This window comes from Carassius gibelio, chromosome A23, assembly GCF_023724105.1.
Source record: "Carassius gibelio isolate Cgi1373 ecotype wild population from Czech Republic chromosome A23, carGib1.2-hapl.c, whole genome shotgun sequence".
NCBI classification, from domain to species: domain Eukaryota; kingdom Metazoa; phylum Chordata; class Actinopteri; order Cypriniformes; family Cyprinidae; genus Carassius; species Carassius gibelio.
Window position 1 is genome coordinate 23,626,613 of NC_068393.1, and position 15,246 is coordinate 23,641,858.

The window sequence follows — 15,246 nt, forward strand, 5'->3', positions numbered from 1 at the left end:
CATTTAAAATGCCAATTAAAAGGTTTAATAATGAAGGAATTACTTTGAATAAACTACTAAATTCTTTGATTTTGTCGCACTACATCCATTTTGACATCTTATTCTGGCATTATGCACAGTGTTGAGACAATTCTCCCTCATCAAAGCAACTGTTCATCTTGTTCATCCATTACAAACATAATTCACGTTTGTTAAAGACTAAACTTGATTTTAAAACGTGCATATCATAAAGAATTGCTTCGATGTGTCTGCTGCCTACAACCACCACAGCGAAATGAATACAAATCATTTGCAATTTTTTTTTTTTTTAAAGGATAATAAAAATTAACACTTCTGTATCCAAAGCCTGTACATTGCATAAGCGTACTTGTGGACACATGATAATTAAAGACAAACTTCACCTGCTGTTCTGGGAGTCTGGAGGAATCATCTCTAATGTGTGTGCTGGGCCATATAAATTCACCACAAACAGACTGGCTGATGGGATTCTGGAACCCGCCTGTACAGAGCAAATACTTTTAACATCATCAAATCAAAGAATAAATGCTCCGGCAGTCAGTGAATAGTGCATATATTTGCATTAATTATTCAATTCAACAGTGATATTGGATTCATTTGGGGCTTTTTTCATCTTGTAAAACAAAATAGTTGGCTGTATGTCCACTGTTCTTACCTTCGGATACGGGTAGAGAACATTAGAAGGGTAGATCCCACCCAGGAAGTGATGTATCTCCATAAAAGGAGTTGCTGAGTTGTTAATAGACAGATATGCCAGGCGTGCGCCGTCTTTGGCCCACCAAAATGCAGGATATTTCAGCAGTATCTCCTCTAAATTTTAATAAGGTGACACAGAAATGAAATTTTGATGAGGCTAATTAACCCATAGGTGGACCTACGCTGATTATCATGAATCTCATTTACCTATCTCACTGTGTATCTATGAGGCCAATTGAGATAATAATCTCTTTGTGAATACTGCAATGTCTTCAATGGGTTGTCAAAATTGTCTCAAAGAAACACATCAAATTAAAGGTGACTTATTAAAGTGATGGACTGCAGTGAGAGCGTCGAAGGGGACGACATGTCCAAGATCACTGACCCTCATAGGTCCAATCAGACAGCCCATTAACAACCATTCCGTTCCTGCCCGTGGCTGTCAGACGCATGGCTTTGCTGGAAACATCTGGCTTGTAGTAGATGTCATTCTCAAAGACATAGACCTGGAGTCAACAAAGAGACACAGCCAGCATTAATACAGACGGATCAAACCGATATTCCAAGAGTATTACCGGGATATTCAAGAACTTATGAGGGCTGTATATTGCCACAGTAAATGAAAACACAGTAAAATATGAAGGAAAAACATAAAAAAATAAATAAATAATAAAATATAATAAAAAAACATTATTTGAAAAAATAACCATTACCTGAAATAAAAACATATATATTATATCAGCTAGTTGCCACAATTTCTCATTTTCTGAAGTACAAAAAAAGCTGAAGTACTAAAATTACTACAAGTACATGAACTAAAACTTAATTTAAAAAATACTATATGTACATGTTTTAAAAACATTTAAAAATGAAAAAAAAAAAAAATTACAATGACGCAAAAAGCACAGTATACACGGAGCAGTATTTAGTAAGATAGTATTCCATTCCAAACAAAGCCCAAAAGTTCATTTTAAGGAGGCTCGCTACAGTAAAACAGAGATTGACCGTGGGTTCATCCTCACCATCTGGTTCCCTTGAGGTCCCCATGCTGCATACTGAAGTACAGATATATCCTCCTCGGATGGGGTGAGGTCTGTAATCTCCCTAATTTAAGCACACAAAAACACATCACACCAAGACTGAACTATTACTCCACACATATTTGAAGCCCAAAATGGTACACATTCATCAAGGTCTGGGTCATCTTTAAAGTGCTTGAAAGGGTTCATAAAAACAGCACGATGCAGATGCAGAGTTAATACAAAATGAAAGTGAAGTATACAGAGAGGCAGGGGTCTGGTCATGCAATGACGCCACAGCTAAGGCTAAATAATTGGAAAATTCTGCCAAAACAAGCAAATGGGCTTCAAGACATTTGTTTAAGTTTCACTGCTGTGTCACAACCACAAGCAAAAAATCTCAGGCTTTTATCAACAAACAGAACATAGCAGATCCCCATCAGGGCATTCTATAAATTGCAGGTTAGTGTAAAAAACATTTCATCCAGCAGAGACCTGTCAATTCCAGAACAAATAGTACCTTTCCATACTTTTAAATAATCAATGCCTGATGCATAACGTTGGATAAAAGCACAAACGCTGAGGGACCTCTGGACTGGTTTTTGGTTGTGCACATGCCCAGTGCAGGCCATGCAGAGAGGGAGCTCCGTCTCTACCTACCCACTGGCCACTGTGTAGATTGCATAGGATGCTGTGAAGGACTGTGAGAATACCTGGAAAGGGGCAGAGGACATGGTAGATCCCTAAATTGTACACAAACACATAGGCTATGTGAGGAATTGCATACTACCACAGTACGTCTTCTGTAGTATTTCTATCGTGACCGCATTCAAATTTAAAGTATGCATGAAATTTCAGGATTTCTTACTTAACTAACTTGCCAAATTGTGCAGTATAAGAACACAATGCAATGCGCCCAACTTGACCTTTTCATTTCAAGTGTGAAGTCTGGTTGGGGTCTTGGGGGATTTTTTGTATTTCTCTTTTGCTGTGTAGGTATGAGGGTGCAAGACCATTAAGAGAACCAATTTAGAAACAATAAAATATGACTAATATGTAAGAGTTTGCGGACTATTTGATGCCTTGTAATAGAGGACTGGGAAGTTCCAGCATATAAAGAATACAATAGTCCTATCGAGATAAAATGAAAGCATGTGTGACTCTTTCAAGATCTTTGGGGGACAGAAACAGCTTTACTGCATCAGCATCAGATGAAAAAAGCCTGACTTTACTACTGTGTTTATGTGATGATCAAACTTAAAGGAAGACTCCAGAGTTATTCCCAGAATTTTCAGTTGGTTTGATATAAGAGTGCAGATTTCCAACATCAAAAATGTTTTTTCCCTTCCCCACAGAGGGCCCAAACATAATTGCTTCAGTTTTAGTCGCATTAAGGTGTAGAAAATTTAAGGACATCCAGGATCTTATGTTATTTATAGAGGCAAGCAAGGCTTCTAAGCCTTTTATATCAATGTGCTTAAAAGGCAGATAAATTTGAGTGTCATCTGCATACAAGTGAAAAGATACTCCCTGCCCGCTAAGAGTAGAATCTAGAGGTAAACATATATAATGAAAACAGAACTGGGGACAAAATGGATCCTTGAGGAACACCACAGGTAAGAGGAGCTATGGATGAGACAGAGCCTCCAATGCAAACTGAAAAGGTCCTATCAATAAGAAAAGATTTAAACCAACTGAGGGCATTTCCACAGATGTCCACATAATGTTCAAGACGTGACAATAGAATGGCATGATCAACAGTAACAAAAGCTGCACTCAAGTCTAAGAGAATTAAAATTACTGAGTCTCCAGTGTCAAAAGATAGCAGAATGTCATTCAAATCTCTTAATAGTGCAGATTCACACTGTCAAATATTGGTTTAAAATAACGAGTTGGAACAATGTAAAGAGAGGAGGTAGTAGGGTTCAAATTGTTCACTATATCTGTTAGACAACACAGTAATTGGCTTAAAATAGCTTAAAAACCTAATGGCCATAACAGGATCGTCTGGATCAACAGATGAGGGTAATATAGACCGTCTAATCACTACTATTTTGTCAACAAACTCAGAAATTATATATACACTGTGCAGTATGCTTGTATTCCATTCTGAACAAAGCACACACACTCACATACAATTTGCAGCGCTCATAATCTTTTTTCATTCTCTCACTGCATGGCAACACAACTGTGGATTCTGGTTAATGGATCATTTCAATTTCAATTTCAAGCTTCATTCAGCTGATTCATCTGAGAAGCACCATGAACAAAAGAAGCAATTCTTTAGAAAACATGTGAATTTATTTCACAATCAGTAGCTGGAAGGGATCCGGGAAGGCTTGACTCTTATTAGAACGGTATATCACATGTATGGGGTCTTATGACAGAATGATAGCAGCAAACGCCCTGCCTCTATCAGCGTGATCATATCCCTAAAAAAAAAAACATATTCACAGACAAACCCACTCAACTGGATTAGCATGTCAAAGATGACCTAAATCAATAGAAGTGTCTTTTGGACCCCTAGGGACATTTGTGAATTTTGTCAATACAGCAGGACATTGTATTACAAAGAATTTGGCTATATGAAGATATATTGATTAGTTAGGTCTTTAATGATTTGAGTACAATTAGATTTGTATCGATTGCTGCAGCATCAGTTCAGAACACAATGTGACAACAAGCTTTACACTGCACTCCTTTCCCAAAATCCTAGTAGGATTGAAATTCATGCCCTGTACTGCATACTAAAAACAGAACACTGTCGCACTGTCTGATACTGTCTAGCAGTGATTATTTCAAACAATTATTTCTTTAAGATGAATGCTTATGGTCAGTAAGACTGTTTATAAAATGAATGAATACTTTAATTTTAGCAAGGTCACCTAAATTGATCAAAAGGATGTTTGCATAAGCAGAAGAGACTTATTTCAAAAATATTAAAATCTTACCAACCCCAAGCTTTTGAACAGTACTGTATCTCAATATTAAAATGACAGATGGCAGGTGAAAGTAGGAATCTCAAAGTGCCTAGTTCTGAGCTTTAGCACATTCCTTTTTACAGTTAAAATTCTCTTTTTGCAGGAATCCTCAAAATAATATCCATACTGTAAACACTGGAAGAACAAATATTGCTAATGAGGGAATCTGCATCATTGTGACACTGGCATTGTACTGATACTCACACAATTCTCAGTGCCAAAAGTGCAAGATCTGCCCTAGTTTGCCTTCCCGTCTGCCTTTTTTCCTTTCATCCTGTTCTCTTTTCTCTGTAGTGTTGCTTCTGACTGTAAAATCTTTTGATTCATGTTCATCATAACACGTCTTCCTCTCCACTTTCAGTCTCAGGTTACCCTGGTTCACATAATGCGTACCTCTTCATTTCGCAATCTCTGTGGACGTTTTAGATTTATTCCTAACTTTGACTTCCTTCCTCCTTGACTGTGACATAATAAGGATAGTCCACCTAGAAATGAAATATCTCTCATATTTACTCAGCCTCATGTCATTCAAATCCTAATTACTAGCTTTTTCCGTGTTTCCAGTTGACAGGTAATTTTTCTATTAAAAAAATCACAATGGCTTAAACTTTCAAGATTTGAATATAGCATGTATCGTAAAAAGTCAAATCAAAGTCATTTATGTAGCAGTTTTCACAATAGTGTTTCAAAGCAGCTTTACAGAAATCATGATGTCAATGTTTATAATATCTTATATCTTCATGCCTTACAGACGAATTCAGAAAATTTAGTATAGGCATACATTTTGCAATGATACAAGCAATAAAGCAGCTAATAAAGCAATATATACTACTTTATGTGAGTGTATTGTGTGTACACAAGCAAAGTAGGATGTGCTATATAAAACTTTTAACATATCACTGGGTGACAAAAAGAAACAAGATGGTCATATAAAACTATTTGAAGTGTTCTGAGGTCTTAAGAAGTGACAATGTTATTTACTGGTCATGTTCCCCTCCAGTTATACGAAGTCAAATCAGTCTGATTCATGAATGAATCATTCAGGGATTTGTTTCCCAAAAGCATTTTAAGCCTAAGTACATCAAAGTGACAATTGGTTCCAACAGTTTGCAATTATCTACTGCTTTTGTAAAATATTTCTATGATGCTTTTGCATCCTTTTAGAAGTTAAAATGCCTTTTTTGGCATTCTACAGAAGAAAGAAAGTCATATATGACTGGAATGACTTGTGGGCGAGTAAATGATGACAGATATCTTGTTTTTGGCTGAATTATCCGTACATTTTACATTTCCTATATGAAAGTGTCTCTGTATCCTTTGATTTCGCTCAGACTACCCTTTGTACTGTCTTCTGCAATTTCATCTTCATTCTTTCAGTATATATTTCCTTTTCCTTCACAACACTCACCTTCTTTTCCTTCCTTACCTCTTTCCATTTTCTTCCTTCCCTTGCCATTTCTCGTTACTATTCTGCCGTCCCCTTTATATTTTCCTATCTCCCGCTTTCCATCTCTCTCAATTTCCTTTCCAATCTCTCCGCACACATTCCCACATCCCATTCATCCCATCTCTGTGATTGATTGATTTTGATTGGCCAGCATGATCTAAGGGCGACTGCAGATCACATCTTTTTTATATCCTGGTCTTCTTCAGTCGCTGTAACCCCCAGACCCCCACCCCCCATGCTGCTTTCAGTTGTTACTTGAGCAGCAAACTGCCTCAGTCAGCACATATTCTCTAGAGATAGCTGAAGTGGGGGAGAAAGAACAGCGATTGTGACTAGAGGAGGTGGAGAACTAACAGAGAAATCCTGTGTTTCCCTGCAGATGTGACCACACAGACTGACATTATTTATCCTGTGAGATAGGAAGCAACATCAAAAGAAAGGAATTAAACATTCCTGTTCCAGGACCATAAAACCTTTTTGCATCTTGACATTTTTTCATGAAAATTCAACATATTTAATTTTAATTCCCAAGCAAAGCAACAAAAAAAATGTAATTCATGTTTTGTATAAAATATAATTCTAGCATTTTTCATTGTTATAAAGCATTGAGAATGATAGTCAGTACATTTACATGGTCAAGCTAAAGTCTACAGAATTAAACACAACATTATTTCTTTATTTAACAGGGCCAAATGGACAGACAAGGACTGCCCCAGAACTAACTACAGAGCTAAATTTCATCTGCTGTCCATGCATGTCACTAAAGTGTTTAAATTACATTTTAAAAAGATTAATTATTGAAAATGAAAGATTAATTAGTTTAAATTAAGGTGCATGTAAATGTGCTACACCTGCAGCACATCACAACTTGCTTCCATCATATCAAGTGCTGCCGAACTAGCCACTTTTCTTTGTGTGTCCATAATAAACTGATTTAATTTACAAATATTACATATATGAATAATAAATTGATAAAACTATTGTAAAATAGCCCATACAACATCAGTTATATAAAATGTAGTTATTATGTATTATTAATTATTTACAATTACACTGGAAAATAAGGTAAGATATAGTGTGTGTGTTTGGGGGCGTTTGTTTCTCTCTCTCTCTCTCTCTCTCTCTGTACATCATTCACCAGATTGCATGGTGCACAATACAGAACAGAATTTTAATCAGCAACAAAAGCAATATTCACAAGAGACATCAACAGAGAGTGCAAGTGCAATTCAAGAGAAAAAGAATATGGATTTTACTGTCAGTGTTTTTCACTCACTGCCTGTTTTTCCCTCTTTACCCTGTTTTTCTTCTCTGTTACTCATGTCTACGCCCTGTTCCTTTGAGAAGAGAGAACACTACAGAGATGATTATTTTCTGAAGTGGGGATACAGCAGGGAGACAAAAACTACAGATTGCTGTGGTTGCTCAGACAAATAGCCTACAAGTTGTTTATTTTCAGCCGGTTACTAAAACCTGCTGTAATCACAAAGGCTTGCCCCAGTGTGATGCTCATTACAATTCAGTACCAAGCAGCTCCTCATCTCTGTTTCCATCTCTCCCATTGCCTGTCTGTATCCCTCCTTCTTTCTTTCTATATACCCCAGATCCTCTGTGTCAGGATATTCGATTCCTTCCACGTTTGCTGTTGATCATAGCAGCGCTCATGCTGCAGAAATTATGGACAATGTGAGTGGTCTCTCCTGCTATACATCTGCAAGAAGTAGTTCACTCTTGTAACAATAGCTTACAGCGCACAAATATGCATGTACCATTAATACGTGCACAGCATGTCAAGTTTTGCTATCTTTGTGAGGACCAAAAAAGCCCAAACTACATAGTGGGGATCTATCTTGTCTAAATTACACATGTAAAATCCAAGGTTTTTATTTTAGGGCTAGGGTTAGTCTACTGTATATCTCATTCAGAAATTGCTTGTAAATTTCCCAAAAATAATTAAATGAAGAAATGTGAAGTAGAAGACTGAATTAAAGGTAAAACTGAAGTACCGAAATAGTGTTTTTTTTTTTGTTTGTTTTTTTGGTAAAGCATACTCCAATACTCTGATTTATTTACAACTGTGACCCTCTTCAAATACATATAACATTATGGTGATATCTTCTTCTAGATGATAAGATATTAAAAATAGCATTTCTGATAATCCTTTCATAGCAATTCTTGCAGGATAAAAGTGCATAAAGGTTATTAACTATAATAAAATATATGACATGATTTATCCTATTTACATACAATAGGCAACACTTCATACATCATTAAGCGATTTTCTCAAAATCGCTCTTTGGTCCGACTGGAATATGATTCTGCATGGTGATAGAAACAATAAAGAAAACTATTTTAAAAAAATCATTTTTTTCTCTAACAGACAGGTAACGCAGAGATCAGATCGCTTCTTGATGTTTTTCTATTCATATTACTCACATGGTGGATATTATAAGCCATCAGGATGAACTTCTTATCAGCTGAAACCTGGAACCTCATGGACTTTAGATCCTAAAGCCAACACCAAAAAACAATGCCTTAAAATAATAATTTGGGTTCAAAGAAATTAAGCTCTATCACACACATCTAGCATGCTATAAGTTACCACAGACAATAATTTGTATATAAAAAAAGCAAACAATGTATAAATTATTCATAATTGGAAAAATTAATTATCAATTAGTTATTAGATAATTATACTATTTTGGGCTTATGTGTTTTGACATTTATCTTGGTGCAATGTCTTATTCCCAATTCTTCCGTTATTTTATTTTTATTCTAATTTTTCTAATTTAACATGTATCTTGGCAAAATGTCTACCTCCATAGACTTCCATTCTAAATGTATTAACACAAATACCATTTTTATTTAATTTAGAAACATTTCTGTGGAAATCAATATTGCATTGAGCTCAACTTGTATTCTTCCCATCAGTTGCAATCCATGAATGAGGTAAATGCATTGAGGGTAGACGTCGTTGGGGCATAAAGTCAATGTGACGAGTGTACAGTAACAGTGTTGACAGTGTGGGGAGAAGAAGTATCTGCCATCTCAACAACATTTCATTGAGCATCTGAGGCAATGACCCATATATGTTTCTCAGTGTCACCCAGGAGCAGCGTTCAAAGGGTGGCCCTGCTGAAACAGTCTCTTTGAAGATGCATGCTATGGGATCAACTTGGGGGGAAGCACAGAAAATGGGCATAAAAGACGTTAGAGCATTAACTCTCGAGCCTGTAAAGCCGAAATTCCATTTTCTCTTTGCTTATTTTTTTTAGAATTCTGATTCTTTCTTCAAAGACGTTTAGCTACCAGTTCATTCCCTCTCTCTTTCTATGAAGTGACCTATTTGTGAGGTTCCATGAGAATGGAGCTAATGGAGTTGTATGTCTTGTCCCGCTCACATGCCTCAAGGGAGTAGTAATTCTCCAGAGAGCTGCTTTACACTGGTGGTTTTGGATGAGTAGGCTGTATGTGTGTGTTTGCATGCTCTTTATTTACTATGTTGCTGTCTTTTATGTGAGTGCATGTATGCGTAAGTATCCACTCACCAGAGTGCTGTTGTCTAGTAGCGTGGTAGTTAGATTGGTGCTGAGATTGTGGATTAAAACATGACCCTCCCGTGTGCAAAGTGACACCTCGTTCTCTGAAAACACAAAGATCAACATTTAACAGACTGGCGTGCACCTTGATAGCCTCCTAAAGACTATGTACTTCGCTGATGATGGAAAAGTACACTAGAGTACCATGATTATTTATATCCAACAAGGATCCATTAAACTGATCAAAAGTGATGGTAAAGACATTTACACTAATAAAAAATGTATATATTTAAAAAAACAGTACGTTTTAGCTTTCGATTTGTCAAAGAAAAACAATGTAGTACACTTAAAATCTAAATATTAAACATCATTCTTCTATTGAAATACTGCTAAGGCAACCTTGACTACACATTCCTATTTTAAAGTACTCCTCTTCCGTACAGAAAGGTGTTGTGGGCAATATTTGCCTAAAACCATGCAAGAATTCACACTTTAAGTTTAAGTAATATAGCATTCAAGCAGTTTAAGAATTCTGTTATCAATATAATAAGGTTTGGGATGCAGTTATCCAAATCTTGCATGCTATATAATACAAACTGAATTTGAATTGAAAGGCAGCCTGAATGAATGCCATAAAAAAATATTTTACCCATTAGCAGAAAAACACATTTGTCTCCTGTTGCATTACAAGAAAATGAATTGTTGCACTCCAGGAGCCCTAAATGAATGAACTTAAACCATTCCCTCAAACAAACACAGTTTATACAATAGGAGTTTTCACCATTTAGCCATGTCGCACATGGGTCATGAACTCGGAAATCTTCGCTCTCCAAGTTCTCTAGAGTGAGACGAGACAGCAGCAGGAGGTGAGACTCATCTGAAATACAAGATCCGGTAGTCAGGTAAGGACAACCACAACTCTTGAGGAAAAATAGTGTCTGTAGCAAGAATGTACAGGACTGTTAAACAAAACTCAAAATGTATTGCTACTAATGCAAATGAAAAAAACATATATATATATAATAAAACAAAATGGAATGAAATTGTGGAAAGTGTCTCCACATGTCTCCACATGCACTTTTTTTCATTAACAAGAACGTTACACAAAGAAATATATAGGATTTTAGAAAAATATTTAGTTATAAATAAAGTAAGCACCCCACTGGTTTTATTTACTGAATTTGAGGGGAAAAGAACAACATATTATTGTTTAATGTCCTGTTACGTTGGGAATTGGAAAGGGCTTCTGTTGTGTTGTGAGTGGGGCACGAAATGAAAACTCGCCTACTGGCAAAAGTGGGTCAAACTTGGCTTTAGCCATTTTATTCCATATAACAACACAACCCGTCATCAAGCCCAAACAAGACTCCCCTTTCTTATCTTGCACAAAAATACAACATTTTACTCTCTCTTTCCAGGCTCCCCAAAAGCATACCGGGAAATAAAAAGTATAAGTGAACAAAAACGAACAAACATTGTGTAGGCAGTCAGACTAAGCAAATGTCGGATTAATGCAAATGGATTAAGCAAAGTTCTGTTATAGAAAAGCAAAAAAACACATTTGTTGCGCCAACTCATTTTTTTAAAGCTTAACCGAGCAAACTGTTTCTGCTAGTCTTTTTGTACTGTTGTTTGTGAATGGATGTCTGGCGCTCACAGAATCCTCTATAATCTTCTGTTGTTTTCCCAGTTCTCTTTCTTCACATATTTGAGTTGATCTCACATTTCTCCTGCTTTACCCTTGGTTCGAATTTGATTCAGTTTATATTCATTTACTCCTTCGATCTCTGTCTTACCAGGTGTGAGCAGAAAAATTGAGAGGGAGACCAGAGACATGACCCCCAGGATGACCACCATGGCTATCCCAATTCCCTTCCAGTTGCGAGGAGGTCCTCCCGTGCTTCCGAGGTCCTGCTCAAAAAACAAAAGCAACTGCATTAACTTTTCCCCCCTCACAAATAGTCTCTGCACTGCCGAGGGAGAATGTATTAGTGCTGCCTCATTTGCACTGCCTCAGAGCAGGGATTTCATGTGAGATGTGTGTATCAGTGCAGCAACCCTCCGGGCGAGAACCAAAGGACCTCATTCTGACAGAAATCTGTGTTGTTTAGAGCATTCCTTCATAAAACCAGCAAGAAAAGAATTCCTCAAGTGGAAAATGAGAAGCTAATTGAGCCTCATAATTCTGTTTTGTCTTAATTTACACCGAATAGTGCCTCATTTCACCTATAACAGCTTTATGTACATGAAAGTGTGCGTGGGGGTGTCATTTTCCGCTATGCAGGGGACGAAGTTGGCGTTTTAGGGCTTGGAAGCATGCAGAGATGCGTTCTCCACTGTTTTTCGAAACTGAATTTACAGCAACAAAGCCGAATGGAGGAGACGAGCAAGAGTTTTCTTATGAAACAGTATATTTGATGTGTTTTCAGCTCCCAGAATGCCTCTGTGACAGCCAAGGCTGAAGCAAACACTATAGCAGTGTTTCTGACAGGCAGGTTGGGACGGTTACGAGACCATCGATCATAATCAGGAACAATAAACAGCCACTTCATGGCTAGTGGAAAATTACAACTGGTGGCAGAGAGGGGGGAACATGGAGTAGTTACGAATGCACACACAAAACGAGGGATCCAGTTGCAGTGTTGGGAAATCCAAAAATCTAATCCAAAACAGGTAAGACGTCAATAACAACGAAGGCAGTCCAAAAACAAGAAACATGAAAAACACGAGAAAGCAGGGTGACATGAAACAAGGACTCCATGAAACAGATAGAAACAAACCGGGTTTATATGGACAGGTGAAAACCATGAAAGTGGGGACAGCTGAGTGCAATTAACAGGTGTGCAATTAACAGTGATGAATGGGACAAAGACTTGTGGGAAATGCAGTGCCTGCAGTGGGGTGACCCTATTGGGAAGTGACCAGACACTGTGACAGGAGTAAGTGTTTACTCATTGACTGTCTATAAAACTTATTCTTCATTATCTCTGTGTCTTATTTTTGTGGTTTCAAAAGGAGAAGCGAAACTACCACTTCTCACCTTTCCTCTGGGGTAAAGGTGAATGAGGGATCTGTATTAGCTGGGGAGGGGGGCGGTAAAATTCATAACTTAACCAGCCGCCATCCAGTCAGTCTCCTTAACCTGAAAAGAGCACAGTGAGAGAAGCTGCCTGCTATTTCTTACCTAAACACCTTCTGACTGGCTGGTAACTCTGTATAGCAGTAGGTCTAAAAGCTGCTGGGAATGTTTATTTTGACTTTTTACATCAAGTCCTGACATTTTCTTTTTTCTTTCTTTTTTTTTTTCTTATAAAACCAAATGAAAGCTGCAAGATGATAAATAATAATGCATCGCACAACTGTTTTTAACCTGTAAATCCAGACATATGAAATAACAGTTACATGTCTGGCTTTATAGTGTAATTTGGTGCAGATGTTATTTATATGGCCAAAACATTCAAATGAAAATCTGTACACATCATATGTCTTAGTGAGATGACATATGATGCTTGTTGTTATGCTAGTCTCGCGAGAACCAAGTTTTGTTTGCAGCAAAGGAAAACCAGTCTCCTCTTGGCTTTTATCAAAATCCTCTGCATATTTTTCTTTACAAATCCTCGTTTTAGGTTTCCCCACAGTTGGTATATTCTGCTGATATACTGTGAGCAGAATGCACAATGCGCTAGTGAAGAATCCTAGTATGAGCGTTATTCTGTAAACATGCAGATTAACAAGAAACACAACCCTGCTGTGTGAAAGGAACCGGACCAGACAACTTTCTGTAATGTCATACATACAGTGTGAGTTCGGTAATTTACAAATGCGTGGATATAATCTGTATCAGATGAAGGATTTAGATTCAGTCACTGTGTTCCATCAAAGGTTCTGGTTCAAAGAAGAAAGTCATATACACTTTGGATGGTTTAAGGGTGAGTAAATCATCCCTTTAAAGAGTGAAAGTTCTGAATTTGCTTGTAATGCTGTCATTCTTAAAGGTGGGGTAAGTGATTTTTGGTAGCCAATGCTATCATTTCAAATAAACAAAACAAACATGCCCCTATCCCAAATGAGTCTTGCCCCTTTTTTAATAGCTCCTCCCCACACATATGTACACAACCCAGGCAACGATTATGGTGAATTTTGTTCCGCAGATGTTTTCCTCTTTTGTTTTTTATCCGTCATCTCTATCATTCTGTCGTCGCTCGGTAATGTCCATCCTGTGCAGCTCTCTCCTCCTCATCATGAGTAGACACGCCCCTTACTGCTGATTGGCTACAAGTATGTTTTGGTACTTGGCCGACTCAGTTTTTAAAAGCGTTTTTGAAAAAATACATTCCCCACTTTTAAAGTACCGGTACTAGTAAAATTAGGATTTGTACCATTTTTAAAAGCAGGGTTTTCACACCAAAAGACAGTACCTGAATAATTTCTCAAAATTATACAAATTCTATTACAGTATTTATTGTACACTGTGCAGTATAAGCAGCACACTAGTATTGTAGTATGTTTGGAAAACCTGTTTGGAAACAAGTATTAGAGGCACAAGTATAGCTTTCACAAACTTTTATATTAAAGTACTGATAAAAGACAAAAGGAAAATGTTTCTTTGGCCTAAATTCACAGCTTCAGAATGTCTAATTAGAACCTCTTGGAAGAGTTCTTGGATGCCGTTCGTTGTTGTGAAACATAAATATAACTTCAAAAGCTTTAGAGGTTGCCAGCATGGATTCTAGCCAGAGGCTCATTATTAATAGATCTCACTGGTTGCTGCACACGATTAAAACAGCTGCTTATAGTGTCTGATATATCTATCTGATATATCTATCTAAAAAAAAGAATCACAACACAACTGGCCTCATTTCAGATTCTACAAATATATAATACTTGTGCTTTAGAAAGTCCTTCCCTTACATTAAGGAGATCAACAACTTCCTCATTATGTAAACCAACAAATGTCTCAGACCAACGTAAAAGATAGCCTACTAGCTCAGAGCAGGGATTTCATGTGAAAAAAAAAAAATTAAAATTGAAAAAATCTAAAATCTGGTTTTCTTTTATTCACCAAATTCATTAAATTGATAGTGACCGTAAAGCTGCATTAAAAAAGACTATAATTTTTTTTTTTTTTTTTTTTTTTAGCATAAATGTGACATCATTTAGTGAGGTCTAATACAATTTACACAGTTGGGTAGGGAAAAAAGACGAAAAGAAAAAAAAAGTATTCAAATGATGCAGATTTTGCAGTATAAACTTGTGACCCACAAAACTCCCCATATAGTTATGGTGGCAGCCACAAAAACACAATTACTGTAATTTGTTCACACTACTTTGTACAAGACTGACACTGTTTTCATTTCAAAGCTGTCTCCTTCATTACGGGCTGAGAGCCCAGTACTGTGTTAAAGCTTTATCAGCTTGGTTTCCGCAGTTCCCCTGAGCTCTGAAATGTTACTACACCCACAATTAGGACGACTGTTTTGGGAAACAAGGGAAGAACCCTGCATCACAGCTGAGAGAGTATCATCAGACTTGTATGTTAATGCATG

At 37.0% G+C, this 15,246-nt stretch overlaps 1 protein-coding gene across 1 annotated transcript in view; it reads right to left on the minus strand.

Moving 5' to 3' along the window:
• Positions 1-15,246, minus strand: part of LOC127945152 (inactive dipeptidyl peptidase 10-like) — a 40,769-nt gene that overhangs the window by 14,532 nt on the left and 10,991 nt on the right. Inside the window, exons 2-10 of the mRNA XM_052541750.1 lie at positions 11,497-11,614; positions 10,482-10,577; positions 9,710-9,804; positions 8,598-8,669; positions 2,394-2,446; positions 1,737-1,818; positions 1,100-1,220; positions 674-828; positions 402-499 (exon numbers count right to left, since the gene is read on the minus strand). Coding sequence (XP_052397710.1) covers positions 402-499; positions 674-828; positions 1,100-1,220; positions 1,737-1,818; positions 2,394-2,446; positions 8,598-8,669; positions 9,710-9,804; positions 10,482-10,577; positions 11,497-11,614 — 890 coding nt within the window. The remainder of the gene's footprint in view (positions 1-401; positions 500-673; positions 829-1,099; positions 1,221-1,736; positions 1,819-2,393; positions 2,447-8,597; positions 8,670-9,709; positions 9,805-10,481; positions 10,578-11,496; positions 11,615-15,246) is intronic.